The 17,524-nt window shown below is 41.5% G+C and overlaps 1 protein-coding gene across 1 annotated transcript in view; it reads left to right on the plus strand.

The window, feature by feature from the left end:
• The window catches only part of SNX18 (sorting nexin 18), an 83,253-nt gene extending 75,072 nt beyond the window's left edge, over positions 1–8,181 (plus strand). The window contains exon 2 of the mRNA XM_015451509.4: positions 7,150–8,181. Coding sequence (XP_015306995.1) covers positions 7,150–7,154 — 5 coding nt within the window. The 3' untranslated portion in view covers positions 7,155–8,181. The remainder of the gene's footprint in view (positions 1–7,149) is intronic.
• Positions 8,182–17,524: the final 9,343 nt, after the last annotated feature.

Here is a 17,524-nt window from a genome sequence, read left to right on the forward strand (position 1 = left end):
TTTTCAATTCACAGTTGCTACAAAGAGAGTAAAATACCTAGGAATACAGTTAACAAGGGAAGTGAAGGACCTCTTCAAGGAGAACTACAAACCACTGCTCAAGGAAGCCAGAGAGGACACAAACTAATGATAAAATATTCCATGCTCATGGATATCATGAAAATGGCCATACTACCCAAAATAATTTTTAGATTCAATGCTATTCCCATTAAACTACCACTGACATTCTTCACAGAATTATAAAAAAACTATTTTAAAATTTATACAGAACCAAAAAGGAGCCCATATAGCCAAGTCAATCCTAAACAAAAAGAACAAAGCTGGAGGCATCACCCTACCAGACTTCATTCAAACTACACTATAAGTCTGCAATAGCCCAAACAGCATGGTACTGGTGCAAAAACACACATAGACCGATGAAATAGAATAGAGAACTCAGAAATAAGATCACACATCTGCAACCATCCGATCTTCAACAAACTTGACAAAAACAAGCAATGGGGAAAGGATTTCCTATTCAATAAATGGTGGTGGGATAACTGGCTATCCATTTGCAGAAAATTGAAACTGGACCACTTCCTCACACCTTATACAAAAATTAACTCAAGATGGATTAAAGACTTAAATGTAAAACCCAAAACTATAAAAACTCCATTCAGGACATAGGCATGGGCAAAGATTTCATGATAAAATCACCAAAAGCAATTGCAACAAAAGCAAAAATTGACAAATGGTATCTAATTAAACTAAAGAACTTCTGCACAGTAAAAGAAACTCAGAGTGAACAGGCAACCAACAGAGTGGGAGAAAATCTTCACAGTCTATCCATCCAACAAAGGTCTAATATCCAGTGTCTACAAGGAACTCAAATTTACAAGAAAAAACAAACAACCTCATTAAAAGATGGGCAAAGGACATGAACAGACACTTTTCAAAAGAGGAATTCATGCAGCCAACAAACATATGAAAAAAAGCTCAACATCACTGATCATTAGAGAAATGCAAATCAAAACCACAATGAGATACCATCTCATGCCAGTCAGAATGGCCACTATTAAAAAGTCAAGAAACAACAGATGCTGCCAAGGTTGCGGAGAAATAGGGACACTTGTTGGTGGGAATGTAAATTATTTCAACCATTGTGGAAGATGGTATGGCAATTCCTCAAAGAGCTAGAACCAGAAATATCATTTGACCCAGCAATCCCATTGCTGGGTATATACCAAAGGGAATATAAATCTTTCTATTACAAAGATACATGCACACGTATGTTCATTGCAGCACTATTCACAATAGCAAGGACATGGAATCAACCCAAATGCCCATCAGTGATAAACTGGATAAAGAAAATGTGGTATATATACACCATGGAATACTGTGCAGCCATAAAATGAATGAGATAATGTCCTTTGTAGGGACATGGATGAAACCGGAAGCCATTATCCTTAGCAAACTAACACAGGAACAGAAAACCAAAGACCACATGTTCTTACTTGTAAGTGGGAGCTGAACGATGGGATCGCATGGACACAGAGAAGGGAACAACACACACTGGGGCCTGTTGCGGGGGGTGGGGTGGAGGGAGGGAGAGTATTAGGAAGGATGGCTAGTGGATGTTGGGCTTAATACCTAGGTGATGGGTTGATACGTGCAGTAAACCACCATGGCACATGTTTATCTACGTAACAAACCTGCACATCCTGTACATGTACCCCAGAACTAAAAATGATTAAAAAAGATGAACTATGGAGACTTTGTTGTCCATCAATCATCCATCCATTTATCCTTTCCTCCCTCCATCCCTCCGTCCATCCCTCCCTTCCTCCCTTCCTCCCTCTGTCTGTCCATCTGTCCATCCATCCATCCATCCATCAATCCATGTAGTGATGTGCTGGAACACCTCTTCCCAACTCTGTATCCAATAATGGCTTGAAATTGGCCATGGTGGTAGTATAAATATCCTGAAAATCAAGTTGGCAAACATCACAAATCATGGCCTTTTTTGTAGATCCAGTTGTTAATCCTTCACTAGCATGCCACTGATTCTATCTATCCATCTCTTTTATCTAACCATTTATCTATGCATTCATGGGACTCATATGAATTGGCTACCCAGGATGTACCAGGCACTCTGAGGCCCTTTGTATCTCTACTCTGAGCCTGAATGTTTGCTAGACTCTAACAGTGAGAGAGCATGAGGAGAGTCTTTGTTTTACTGCTTGCTTTGGTACATCCTGGGAAGAATTTCTGTTCCCACGATTACACCAGACACTACGTGAGGCCTGAGGCAGGGAGCAGCCTAGCATGTGTGGATGAGCCAACTACGTCTTCCCTCCTGTTCATAGTAGGCGGTTTTTGCTCTAGGACAGTGACCAGTAGCAGTACAGGAAAGTGGGGGGAGGAGGGATGGCAGATGAAGTTCCACCCGAGGTTATTGTCCCCATAGTCCCCACTTGGTTTCCAACTCTGCCTTCTGCTTCTCTTGACCCTTCTCTCTTACTCTGCTCAGTTTCTCCTCACTGTTCCGTCAAATGCACTAGGGTTGATGCTCCTTCTTCCTCATTTCTCACCTGTCTGCTTCAGTCCATGAGGTAACAACACACGATCGGGAAAAAAATTGCAAACAATTTTTTAAAGAAAAAAATGGCACACTAGAAATTAGGAATTTGGAGCAGACTTTGGTGTGGTTTTAAGACACGTCTGGAGTTTTTCACAATTCCCTATTCTCTGTTGCACTACTTGCCAACTTCCTGAAACCAGTGTTTCCTTTGACAGTAATCTCACACACCCTCCTTACACCCAAGAGTCAGGCAGTACATGCTAAGTGAGCAAAGCTCCTTCAAGAATCATGGAATGGCCATGGCTACGGGAATGGCCATCCCTCAAGGCAGAGCCCTGGCAGTGATAAAGTGTTAAGAGATTTTTAAGTTCAGAGAGATGTGGAATTGGAGGGGTGATTGAAGCTCTGTAAGCAACGGCTGAAGACCTGAGGCTGCCTATCTGGGAATCACACAGGCCACATAATATGGAGACAGCAGCTGGGTAGAGGCAGCTGGCTCCAATAGAGAGGGCAGGCAATGGCCAGGAGGATAGGTAGGGGTCACTAGGAAAATGGCCATAGTCTAGCAGGGTTTTGGAGCCTGCAAATGTTGAGATTCTAGGAAGGTCTTCTCACTGACCTTTGCCTCAAACATTGCTGGCTGAAATAAAGAGTGTTTCTAAGTAGTAGGAACTGACAGGACTGTTACCGGTAGCAGAGATCCAAGTTACCTGAGGTGAATCCATATGGATGTGAAGCAACTTCAGCTTGGACTTCCCCAAAAGAATTCGACTGAGAGTCATAAGGCAGAAGAAGACACTGAGGCAAGTGTCAGAGCAGGAATGAAAGTTTATTGAAAAGCTTTAGAACAGGAAGGAGAGGAAAGAAAAGAAGGAAAGTACAACTTGGAAGAGGGCCAAGTGGGTGACTTGAGAAACCAAGTATGCAGCTTGACCTCTTGACTTGGGGTTTTATATGTTGGCCTCCTTCTGGGATCTTGCCTTACTTCTCCCAGCTCCTGAGGTCTTATTGGGAAGTTGCTGATCAGTTTCAGGTGTTTTCTGTCCGTTAGGAGACTGCCTTTCCCTGGCACTAGCTGTGAGCAATTATTACTTTAGAGAAGCAGTTAACAACTGCCTGACCATTACCTGATGGTCACCCAACACTTCTGGTGTATCGAGCCCTCTTCTGTCCTGCTCATACCTGACTAGCTACCTGCTGTGACTGAACTCGGGGAGAAACCTCATGGCAATGGTTCCAAGTACTATTTGGTCATTTTTTAAACTTGGATTTTGCCAACTGCATTCATCAACCAATTATTACACATAAAATGTAACATATAGTATGTGTGTATAATTTATTTCATATAACGTAGGGTTGTAAATATATTATTTACCTGTATATGGCATGAATAATCAGAATGAGCACTATCAAAGTTGTTTGGAAATTATTTAAAAATATATATATATATATATTTCGGAGATAGGATATCACTTTGTCACCCAGGCTGGAGTGCAGTGGCACAACCATAGTACACTGGAGCCTCAAATGCCTGGGCTCAAGAAATTCTCCCACCTTGGCCTCCCGAAGTGTTGGGATTACAGGCATGAGCCACAATGCCTGGCCTAAAGAATTTTTAATCTAAGGACTGTTATCTGAACTTTTAAGAAGCCTTGAGAGATTTGAACTTATATTTTATCTGAACCCAAAACTCAAATCCTGGTTATGTTTTAGTCAAACCCAGCCAACATGCCTGAATTCCCAGAGGCAGATGATGTAATTTAAGAGATTTTTCAGCTGTTTTTGCTTCTTTCAATCTTGGCTCTGGAAAATGCTATAGTCCAGAAGCCAAAGAAAAAAGAATAAGAAAAAAAGAAAGTCAGAGTTTCCTGGAAGGCAACTGTCCTGGGGCTACACTGGGCATTTTTCTTTGCTCACTCCATTCTTACTAAAAAACATCCTCCATTCTTACTAACACATAATTATCAAGTCAGTCCTACTGAATTCAGCTGAGAACACCAAAACTACAACAAAGAATGGGGATTTTCTTCAACTGGACAAGGATGTATTGAGTACCTTCAATGTGCTAAATGCTGCGGTTACACAGGTTAATGATAGCTATCCTTGCCCTCAAGGGAGTTTGCAATCTATTTAAGAAGAGCAAAGTGGAAAGGAGAAAGAACACTAACAATTACTGAAGATCTACCTCATTCATTCATCTAACAAAAACTTTCTGAGTGTCCATTATGTGCCAAATATTGTTCAAGGTACTGGAGATTCAGGAATGGAGAAGACAGATGTGGTCCCTGCTCTCATGAAGGTTTCATCCTAGTAGAGCAGACAAACACATTATAAAAATGCCAGCTGACAGTATGATGGCTTTTCAAAAAGTTAAACATAGAATTACCATATGATCCAGCTGACAGTGTGATGTCTTCTCAAAAAGTTAAACATAGAATTACCATATGATCTACTATTAGGTATAACACTCAAAGAATTGAAAGTAGGGATTTAAACAGATATTTTGGGCACTGACATTCATATGAACATTATTCATCATAACCAAAAGGTGGGAACAACCCAAGTGTCTACTGGCACACGAATGGATAAATGAAATGTGATATGTGCATGCAATGAAATACTATTGTCTTAAGAAAGAATGACATTTTGGTACATGTTACAACATAAATAAACTGTGATAACATTATGCTAAGTGAAACAAGCCATAAACAAAAGGACAGATATTGTGTCATTCCACTGATATGAGGTACTTTGAATAGTCAAATTCATAGAGACAGAAGGTATCATAGAGGTTACCAGGGGCTGGGGGAAGCAGGTAATACGGTGTTACAGAATTTTAGTTTGGGAAGATGAAAAAGTCCTGGAAATGGATACTGGTGATGGTTGTGCAACATTGTAAATATGCTTCATGTCACAGAATTTTATACTTTAAAAAATGGTTAAAAGGGTAACATTTGTTATGTATATTCTGCCACAACAAACAGACAAACAAACCAAAAATGGCATGCTGGTAAGGTAAGAGGATGACTGGATATTGATTTTAGATTGGGTGGCTAGGGATGGCCTCTCTGAGGAGTGTCATCCACACTGAGATCTGAATGTCAAGAATAAGAAGGAAGTAATGCACAATCAGAAGGAAAAGCAGTCCCAGAATATGGAACTGTAAGATCAAATACCTGAAGGTAGACATAGGCTGGATATTGGAGGAACAGAAAGGAGACCCTCTGGTCTTCCTCTGGTGGAGGAAGTGGGAGGGATGGCGAGTGGTCAAAATGTAAGGTCTAAGATGTAAGCAGGAGACTTTTCCAGTCAGCATGAGGGCTGACTTCTACTGGACTTTATTCTACCTTAACAGGAACTTTCTGGAGGATTTTAAGCTGTTGAGTAAATGAGAAAGAGGAAATATATTCTGTCTTGGGTAATTTTAGATGGATTCATAGAGGTAACATTTTACCTGGAACTTAAGTCATAGACATTCATGGGGAGAAAAGCTAGCAAAATTGTTCCAGAGTAGTACCAGCAGAGACTCAAAGTTAGGGGCTTAGACTTCTTTTTAAAGAAATATTTAATTTGAAGATCTTAGAAAATATAAAGCCACGCTTATCGCAGTAGTGTTATGAATAAGGAACCACATGGGCCATAAAGTAATCATCTTCTTGGAGGTAAACTTTGCTCAGATTACTGAACTTTTTCACGTAATTTTAATTAAAATTTTTTAATTGAAAACAATATTTTTAAAAAGTTTAATTATATGTTTTCTTTAACCCAAAATATCCAGAATAGTATTATTTTAACATAATCAACATAAAAATTATTGAGATTTTTTATGATCAATTTTGAAACTTATTTATTGATTTTTGAGGCAGGGTCTTGCACCGTCACCCGGGCTGGAGTGCAGTGGCACTATTGCGGCTCACTGAAGCCTTGAACTCCCGGGCTCGAGGGATCCTCCTGCCTCAGTCTCTCAAGGAGCTAGGACTACAGGCATGTGCCAACACACCTGGCTAAATCTAAAAATTTCGTTTTTGTAGAGACAGGGTATCTATCACTTTGTTGACCAGGCTAATCTTGAACTCCTGGGCTCCAGCAATTCTCCTGCTTCTGCCTCCCAAAGTGTTTGGATTATGGGTGTGAGCTGCCGCGCCCAGCCTAATTTTGACACTTTAAAAATATGTCACCACTTTTTAACAGTCATGTCTTCCTTTTCTTTGAATTGTGGTAAAATATACATAGTATAAAATTCGATATTGAAAACCGTACTTTTATATTACAATAAATAAAGATGTATTATGCAGTGTAATGTACTATTTGTATAGATTTTCCAGGTGTTTCAGGTTTTGGATGGTTGCCTGTGGCTACACACCAGACCTCTATCCATTCATACATCTACTCTCATCTATTGTTAAGGAATATTTCATTGAAAGAGTTTGTGAATGACTGAATTGTAAATGACATCCCTATATAAATGGTTATCGGATAATTCTTATGTGAATCTTCTTTTGCTATTGATTCATCTATCATAAAAAAAATCAGTTTTCAAGTCATTAGGCTGCCTCTGAATTTTTTCTTGCCTTTCTTTGTATTTCCAGGTTAGTTCCTCTAAACATTTACCCAGCTTTTGGTCTTTATGATAGTGAAGACATCTGACCTCTGGTTGGCCATTACATTGTTGAAGAGGACTTCGAGAGACCAGGTAGTTCACTGGGTCAGTTGGCTCAGTTTAGAGGCATTCACTCATTCTTGCCCTTCGTCCCAGCCCAGAGTGTCCTGTAATCCAAATGAACTCTCCCTCTCTGATCTAAGCATTTTTCAGTTTGAAATTTTAATGGAGAGAATTCTAGGTTCACATGCAATTTTAAGAAATCAGACGGCTAGATCTCGTGTATTCTTCACCCAGTTTCTCCCAATGTAACATTTTATAAAACATTAGTATATTATCACAACCAGGAGATTGACATTACTACAATCCATCAATCTTTTTCAGATTTTCCCAGCTTTATTTGTACTCACATGTGTGTGTATGTGTGAAAATTGCACAGTTCCATAAAATGTTATGACCTGTATAAGTTTGTGTATCCACCACCACAGTCAAGATACTGACAGTTCCAACATCACAAGGATCCCTTATTTTGCCCATTTACAACCACTCCTACCTTCCTCACCCACCCCATCGCTATACCCTGGCAATCATTAACAAATATGTCCTCCAGTTTTGAAATTTTGTCATTTCAAAAATGTTTCATAAATAGATGCATACAGTATGCATTCTTTTGAGAAAGGCCTTTTTGTGGTTCCTATGTAATAATAATGAGTCTGACTCCATTTTCTGATGTTTGCTAGTAGCTTTTATACCGCACTCTTCTCTTTTCCCATTTTGCCCCACATCTGGGCAACCTGATAAGAAAGCCTGGGTTCTTCCGTTGGCTCTGAGATTCCAACCAAGTGGGCTCCCGCCTGCGTACAGGAACCCTCACCCCAGCCCCACTCCCCAAAGCCTAAGAAAATTTCAAGTCAGTTTTCTTTCCCTGCTCTCTTACTCTGTTTTTGGACCTGTTTGGGAAACTTTCCCAGCTGTCTCCAGAAAACTTCATTATGTGCGTAATAAACCTTTTCACACTCTCTCGATGTCTGTCTAGTGTCATCATTTGAACTGTATTTTAGGTGGGAATTTATCCTATTTCTACAGAATGGCTACAATAGCATAATTCTTGGATATTCATCCAAGTTGTTGCCTGTATAGTATTCCATGGTAGGTATGCATCACAATTTGTTTAACCATTCACCTGTTGAAGGGCATTTCTGGCCTTTACACTCTTTAGCTATTACAAATAAAGCTGCTATGGGCCAGGCACTGTGACTCATGCCTGTAATCCCAGCACCCTGGGAGGCCGAGGCAAGTGGATCACTTGAGGTCAGGAGTTCACAACCAGCCTGGATAACATAGCAAAGCCCCATCTCCACAAAAAAATACAAAAATTACCTGGTTGTGGTGGTGGATCCCTGTAGGTACAGTTACTCAGGAGGCTGAGGCAGGAGAATTGCTTGAACCTGGGAGGCAGAGTTTGCAGTGAGCCAAGATCACGCCACTGCACTCCAGTCTGGGTGACCAAGCGAGACTCTGTCTCAAAACAAACAAACAAAAAGAAATAAAGCTGCCATAAACTTCATGTACAGGGTTTTATGTGAACATAAGTTTTCCTTTCCCTGGGATAAATGCCCAGGAGTTCAATTGCTAGATCATATGGTACTTACACATTTGCTTTTTAAAGAAACTGCCAAACTATTTTCCAGAGTAGTTGTACCATTTTGTGTTCCTATCAGCAATGTTTGAGGGATCCAGTTTCTCTGCATCCTCATCAGCATTTGGTGTTGTCACTATCTTTTTCTTTAGTCTTTCTGATAGGTGTGTGGTGATATTGTGGCTTTAATTTGCCTTTCCCTAATGGCTAATGGTACTGAACATCTTTTCATGTGCTTATTTACCATCTGTATAGCCTCTTTGGTGAAATGCCTCTTCATATCTTTTGTCCATTTTCTAATATGAGCTGTGCTTTTTATTTTTTTATTGTATTGTATTATTTTAAAAGTTTTCTTATTTAAAAATAGAGATGGGGTCTCACTGTCTTGCCCAAGCTCATCTTGAACTCCTGGGCTCAAGTGATCCTCCTACCCTGGCCTCCCAAAGTGTTGGAATTACAGGCATAAGCCACCACACCCAGCCGCCATGCTTTTTAAATAAAGGATTGTGACCTGTTTGTGTACTGACAAGTGCTTATTGGGATATGGAGATAGTCTGAGCTGTTTAAATAGTGTTGTGAAATCAGTGTTGAAAAAAACAGTTAAAGAAGGAAGGATGACTGGTGTGTCTGTGTGGGGGTGTATATGTGTATGCATACTCGTGTATGACTGCAGCAGACATTAATCTTAGTTCCCTGTATTCAAGTGTGCATCACTTTATTCTTTTTAAATCATTTGGTTCTCTTTATTCACTTTATTCTCTTTAAATCCTCTTAAATCCTAGGCTGGTGGGAAATTCACACTTAGCCCTTGGTGTCTCTCCCTGCCCTCCAAAGTGTGTAAAGGTCATTAGGTCTTATTAAACACTCTGGCACAGGGAAGACTGTCACTGTGGTTTACAGTTGTGGATCCACACTGTTTTCGACTGAAGCACCAGTCCATTGTCCCAACCTGTGTATCCCATGCTGGGTAGCTCAGCTGCTAATTCTCCATTCTTAGAGCACAGGACTCTGTGATGAGGTTGGGAGCATCTAATCTCCCATGTTTCCTCACAGCCTCTGAGGTCTTGACACCTTCTCACAGTCCAGTAGAAATTTCTGCAATGATGGAAATGTTCCATAACTACTCTGTCCAGTATGGTAGCCACTAGACATATGAGGCTATAGAGCACTTAAAATATAGCTAGTGCCACCGAGGAGATGAATTTTTAATTATATTTAATTTTAATTAATTTAGAACTTAAAAACCACACATTGATAGTAACTACTGAGGTAGGCAGAACAGTCTAGGGGGTACTGCCACATTCTTGGTTATGATTTATCCTTCTATTTTGGCTTTCTAGCACCTGAAGAAAATCTCTCTGCCTTTCTTGTTGTCCCCAAAAACACATCTTATCTCTCCTTGGGGACATCAGCCACAATCTCTATGATGGTATTCATTTTCTATTTATTTACTTATTTATAATATTTTATTTTTAGAATCAGAGTCTTGCTATGTTGCTCAGGCTGGCTTCCACTCCTGGCCTCAAGTGATCTCCCACGTCTCCCCCCTGAAGCTTAGCTTTCATAAAAGACTGAAAGAGCCTCAAATCCCTCTGTTTGCCCTACCCTGCAAAAGGGCTGAAATCAAAAAAATGCCGAGGATTTGGCTACCTCCTTGAAATTGAGAAGAAAGAAGTATAGGGAAGACAAACACGAGTCAATAAATTGCCATACCATGGTGATATAGTTTGGACGTTTGTCCCTGCCCAAATCTCATATTGAAATGTAATCCCCCATGTTGGAGGTGGAGCCTGGTGGGAGGTGATTGGATCATGGGAGTGGATTTCACATGAATGGTTTACCACCGTCTGCTTGGTGCTGTCCTTGCAATAGTGAGTGAATTCTCGTGAGATCTGGTCATTTCAAAGTGTGTGGCACCTCCCCTCTTCCCTCTCTCTCTCTTCCTTTACTCCTACTTTCACCAAGTGACATGCCTGCTTTCCCTTTGCCTTCCTCCATGACTGTAAGCTTCATGAGGCTTCCCAGAAGCTGAGCAGATGCCAGCACCATGATTCCTGCATAGGAACTGTGAGCCAAAGAAACCTCTTTTCTTTATAAATTACCCAGTCTCAGGTATTTCTTTATTGCAGTGCAAGAACAGACCAACACACACAGTAATACAGTAAGACTTAGGTAGGTATCTCAATGATGTGACACCATGCTTGTGTCACATCTGTCAAGAGCTTCAGTCTAATGTGTGTGTAGCACTCTGTGGTTTACAAAACCTCACACCACTGAACATGTTGCTACATTGCTCCGACTTTACACACAAAGGAATGGAGGTTGGGAGCAGTTAGCAGAAGCTTAAGCAAATGATTTCTGTGGCTATGGTGAGACTTGAATCCACCCCTACACAGCATCCTGGGCTGGCCACTCTGCAGGGCAGAGGGAGTGTGATTTACAAGCAGAGCTTTCCACTCAGCTAAGATTGGAGATTCAGATGCTTCCTCTCTTGGCCATATTTTCTTTTGCAAATAACCAGGCAAATAACCTGATCAGGCAAATAACCAAAGGGATTATTTGCATAATGTTATTGCTTTGGTGTGTTATTTGTTGGAGTGTGTGAAATAACTACAAATGTTTATTAGTCAGCCCTTCCTCTGCCAGCAGAAGAATGTGGTCCCTGAGATACTTTCGCGTCCTGTTGCGGTCTTGAAGTAATTAGGGGTGTGTAACAGGGAGGGGGTTAACCCTTGTTGCAGCCCTGACTGAGGGGAACATATAGACAGAAGCTCTTTAAGAGCACAGTCACTTAGCAGTCTGATATTAGTACTTGAGAAGTTACCCTTAATCAGACATCCAAATTTCCCTAACATTGTCTGATTCTTTAGGAAAATACAGAATCATCTATTGGCTACCTTTACAAATGTTTTAGTTGATTTGTATGGTCACCCTCTACCCTAATCCAGAACAGAACAGATTGAATATTTAGGGATCATCGTATGTAAATTCAGTTCATTCATTCAACCCCTGCTTTTTAAAAAATCTCCTTACAGGCGTTTGCCCCATAATCTTTGCTTACTTTCCAGGTTTTGAGCTTGACCTGCTGAAGAGTCTGTCAGTCTCAGGCTGCTGCTAGTCCCTTGATAAGATAGATGCACTTCCCTGAGAGATATATTTTAAACATATCACTTCCTTCTGGTTTTTAAGATCATTCTGCTGTCCCTTGAACATCTTCAAGGTAGCCCTAAGCCTGCTGGCCTCACCCGCCCCAGTAGGAAACATGCCCAAGATGGTCCTTTCCCCACCCAGAGAGAGAATCACCATGTCCTGTCTCCTGAACATGACTTTGACTCTACAGTAAAAAAATCCCCTTGGGCCTTTGTTCCCTACTTTACCCTGTGAGCCCCAGGGTAGCCTGCTGTCTGTTGTCCTCTAGGTCCCCTTCCAGATTCCATTCTCCTGCTGACTAATGGTGTCTGGAGTGACATTCTAGAAATTATTTTCCTCTCCAGGAACAACTTACGGGGGAGGAAGAAGAGGATGCCAGCTAGAAAATCATGTCTACTGATTCCTAGTTTTTCTTTCACTTGCCTGGAATGTTAACCCCAGGTATTTCCAAGAGGTTTCAGTCTGTACCTACTTTAGCTTATTCCTGAAAGCATAAACCCCACTCATATAAGCCTTTATCTGGTAAAAGAAAGGAGAAGTGGGACTGGGGGCTGGAAGTGATGAGGAAGCAACTTGACCGGTTTGAGGGGGGATGTTTACAGTGTTGGGGTGAGGCAGGGTGCCTGGAGCAACACATCGTGAATTCTGGAATTTTCTCCTTCTTCTTCTTCTTCTTCTTCTTCTTCTTTTTTTTTTTTAAATTAGAGACAGGGTCCTGCTCTGTACTCCAGGCTGAAGTGCAGTAGCACAATCACAGCTCACTATAACCTCAAACTCCTGGACTCAAGTGATCCTTCTGCCTCAGATTCCCAAGTAGCTAGGACTACAGGTGTGCTCCACCATGCCTGGCTAATTTTTAAATTCTTTAATGTAGAGATGATGTCTCACTATATTGCCCAGACTGATCTTGAACTCCTGGGATCAAGTGATAACTTGTTGTTATAATAGTTAATATTACTGTTAGTAATGAGCTATTCCTAATAAGGACCATTCTGGTTACTGCTTTGGCAGACGAGCAATCAAAGAGTAGATTATTTCCAATTTTCCTCTTAGAGGGTGGGATTTTTTTTTTTTTTTTTTTTTTTTTGAGATGGAGTCTCACTCTGTCACACAGGCGGGAGTACAATGTCATGGTCTTGGCTCACTGGGCCTCCCAGGTTCAAGCGATTCTCTTGCCTCAGCCTCCAGAGTAGCTGAGACTACAGGTGCATGCCAAAACACCCAGCCAATTTTTTTTTTTTTTTTGTATTTTTATATTTTTAGTAGAGACGGTGTTTCACTGTGTTGGCCAGGCTGGTCTCGAACTCCTGACTTCATGATCCGCCTGTCTCAGCCTCCCAAAGTGCTGGGATTACAGGCGTGAGTCACTGTGCCTGGCTGGGAGTGGGATTTTTAAACTTGGATTTTATCGGCATATGCACTGGGGCTTACATTTGTCATAAATACTAGAAAAAACAAAACATTGTCCACTTAATTTCAAGGCTATAAGACATGGGCAGCTGATCTGTTTTCCAAAGCTGCAGCCATAGGTCCCTCTTCCTTTTCCACTGTCACCCGAGCCCTGTTCCTAGCTGGTCTCTATTACAGTCTTCACCAGAGGCAAACACTGACTCAGGGGACAGTGACAGGAGGCAATCTGTCATGTTTCTCAGTCAGAGACACTCTCCCAACCAGCATCCCTTGACCCACCCTCACCCCAGACACTAGATTCCCACCCTAGGGCAGCTAATCCAGACCTAGGGCATCTAATAGGAGACCTTTTCTCTTCCTCCTTTCCATTCCATCCCCCACAGCAAAACTGTCATCTTGTGTGTTAAACATTCCTGGCCTTGCCAAGTGACTGACTAATGGGATAAGCTGCTTGTATTGTGACAATGGGTTGTAACAGCCAGAGCCTGGGATGGGGGTGGTGCTCAGATGCCTTCAAGGGCAGGTGGGTACCAATGTGAGATGTTGGGTATGCCATAATTGGGAGATACTGGGCTAACGGCAACTCGGGTAGCAGCAAAAACTCTGCCTATAGGGATTATCTTAGTTCGTGTTATGCTTCTATAACAGAATACCTGAGACTAGGTAATTTATAAGAACAGAGATTTATTTCTTACAGTTCTAGAGATTGGGATGTTCAAGGTTGAAGGGCTGGCATCTGACAAGGGGTTCTTGATGCATCATCCCATGAAGGAAGGCAGAAGGTCAAGAGATCACGCACATGAAAGAAAGAGGGAAGGGGCTGAACTTATGCTTTTATCAGGAAGCCACTCTTGCAACACAGGCCTTAATCCAGCCGGGAGGTCTCTGCCTCTTCACCCTCATGATCTACTCATCTCTTAAAGGTCCTACCTCTCAGTGCTGTTGCATTGGGGATGTTTCCAACACAAGAACTTTGGAGGACACATTCAAACCCAAGCAGGAATTTAAATTTGGTTCAAAATACTGGTGGCTATAGTTTGCTGTCCCACATGAAAGTGTGAACCTTTTGGTTTTAATCAATCAGTAAAAGGGTAAGACCCTCTTTTTTGTTGTTTATTTTTTTGAGATGGAGTTTTGCTCTTGTTGCCCAGGCTGGAGTGCAATGGTGTAATCTCGGCTCACTGCAACCTCCGCCTCCTGGGTTCAAGTGATTCTCCTGCCTCAGCCTCCCAAGTAGCTGGGATTACAGGCATGTGCCACCACACCCTAATTTTGTATTTTTAGTAGAGATGGGGTTTCTCCATGTTGGTCAGGCTGGTCTTGAACTCCCGACCTCAGGTGGTCTGACTGCCTCGTCCTTTCAAAGCACCGGGGTTACAGGCGTGAGCCACGGCACCCTCTTTTAAGAACCCAAGTTTAGTGTTCTGAGGTGAAGGGCTGCATGAGATGAGAATATGTTTGGGATAATTTTGAGCATGGTCTTCATTAGCAAAAGAAATGTTTCTCCTGAACAGAAGTTGCTAAGGGCATTGAAGTTAAACTGCTTTGATAAAGATAATGGCAAGCAGCTCTGCCAGCCCATTGGCCATCATGGTTCTCAAAGACTTAGGGAGGAGAAAAAACTTTGGAGCTGGAATCTGCAATTCTGTTGTTGGTTCCAGGACTAGAAATTGAAAACTAGGCCCTGCTGGAAACAAAAAGAGCCTCTCCCTGACAAGACCAAGTAGGCAGATAAGAGTGGTTTGTGGGATTTTATTAGGATCAGAAGCCTCAGAGCTAAACTTCTAGATTTTAAACAGTTTAGAGTAAGATTTATGGAACAAGATCAGTGATTAGTAATGTCTAATTATAGTGAGATCAAGTACTACTTGTATAATATACATGTTCTAAGAATTCATAAACAAGGAGAAACAATAAGAAAGATTTAAGGGCCAGGCGCAGTGGCGCATGACTGTAATCCCATCACTTTGGGAGGCCGAGACAGGCGAACTGCTTGAGCTCAAGGGTTCAAGATCAGCCTGGGCAATATGGCAAAAGCGCATCTCTACAAAAAATAAAAAAATAAAAATTAGCCAGTCGTGGTGGTGTGCACCTATAGTCCCAGCTACTCACTCTGGAGGCTGAGGTGGGAGGATCGCTTGAGCTCAGGAGGTGGAAGTTGCAGTGAGCCGAGATCACATCAAGCCAAGATTTAAGCCTGGGCAATTAAATCTTTAAAAAAAATTTAAAAGACATAGATGCTAGAAATAAAACTAGTTGAGTATTCTACTCCAGGTACTGTGTCTTAACTTAAACTGTCTTACACACTAACTTAAACTTCTTAACAACACCCTAAGAAAAAGTTATAATTATTCGCATTTTACAGATGAGGACATTGAGGATCAGAGAGATTAAGAAACTTGTCCAACTCACCCAACCAGTACATGACTCTAGGGGCCATACTCTTTCTGCTTTGGTTTTTATGGAAAAAACAGTGTAGATGGAGGGGATGTTCAGGGCTCTGGAGCTTAGTTAGAAAGGTTTGGGAGAATCCTGACCCTTATGGGATCCATTTTGATCTAACAATACGATCATTCATGTTCCAAGCCAAAATTGGAGTACGTAAAATATTTTTGTCTCTCGACTTCCGGATGCCTACCAGGTAAAGAGAAAATTCTTGAGCACAATCTAGAAGGTTCTGTCTAGTTCCCAGCTACAATTCTAGCCTGTCTCCCCTCTCACATGCCTGTAGTCTACCCACCCTAGACTAGCTTCCAGTCTCTGGGCTTGTGTCCCTACTGCTTCCGTTCGCTGGGTGTACCCCAAGTCTGCCTCATGCATTCCTACTCACTTTTAAAAATCCAGCTTGGGTCATCTCCTCTGTAAGGGTGTTCTACCCTTGCCCCCTCACTTCCCAGTTTGACAGACAGAATTCGTCACTGCTTTCGTGCTCTCAAACCCCATGGCACATTTGTCTTAGCGACGTGATTGCATTATATCACAACGTGTGTTTCAGTCTGATGCAGTCTTAAGATTTTAAAAAACTTCTGAAAATACAGTGCCTATCTTGGGTATGCCACCTAGTTTGGGCTTTAACCAAATGTTTCTAGACTCTAATGAAGAGTGTACAATCCTTCAGTTAATAGGGTAGCTCTTGAGGAAAAAAAATATGCATGATCCTCAGGTAAAGCACATCTATTATTCATATCTTCAATAACAGGTGCTTTGCCAATTAGCACAGTTAATGCCAGAATAGTTTTTTACAGATGAAATTGGTGGCATGTTGATTAACATGATGAAAGTTAGAAATAGGATCTCTTTGGTGAATATAAAGATAAGCAGACTAGTTAAAAGAGCTTGGAGACTCTCCACTCTTGCATGAATAAAATACCCAGCACTCTCAGAGTGATGCCTTTACCTGGTCTTGCGCCTAGCCATAAACTATGGAAGATTCTGGTTGCTCAATGCTGGCTAAACTGGCAGCATTATTCTGCCTCTGGAATTCCAGAAATTGTCTTAGAGAACTTTGCAAGGAAGATTATATGAACTACTTTTTTGCTGGCTTAACAAATATTTAGTTAACAAGTGTCTGTGTGTGCAGCAGAATTTGGCCAGTGGCTTGCTTTGTTCATGATTGCATAACGTTTGCGGAGAAGAATAGTTAACAGTTCTGACTTAACAACTCCTAGGTTGCAATCATTCACACATGACCTATCTGGCTCGGGTCAGTTTTCAACACCCACTCACTGGAGTGTGTCCATACTGCTTCCCTATTTTCCAGGTGGTTCTTATCTATTTAATAACAGCTTACTTCTTTAGGGGAAATAGACTATCGCATTATTACATTAACTATTCACTCTGATTGTAAAAACACATCCCGATTTCAGAAGCATTAAAAAATGAGAGAAATGTGCATCTTGGCCAGGCACAGTGGCTCACACCTGTAATCCTAGCACTTTGGTTGGCTGAGGCAGATGGATCACTTGAGGTCAGGAGTTCGAGACTGGCCAATATGGCGAAACTCTGTGCCTACTAAAAATACAAAAAATTAGTCAGGCGTGGTGGCAGGCACCTGTAATCCCAGCTACTAGGGAGGCTGAGGCACGAGAATCTCTTGAATCCAGGAGACGGATTCAAGCTAAGATTATGCCACTGCACTCCAACCTGGATGACAGAGCAAGACTCC

The sequence above is a fragment of the Macaca fascicularis genome, chromosome 6 (genome assembly GCF_037993035.2).
Source record: "Macaca fascicularis isolate 582-1 chromosome 6, T2T-MFA8v1.1".
In the NCBI taxonomy this organism is placed as follows: Eukaryota; Metazoa; Chordata; class Mammalia; order Primates; family Cercopithecidae; genus Macaca; species Macaca fascicularis.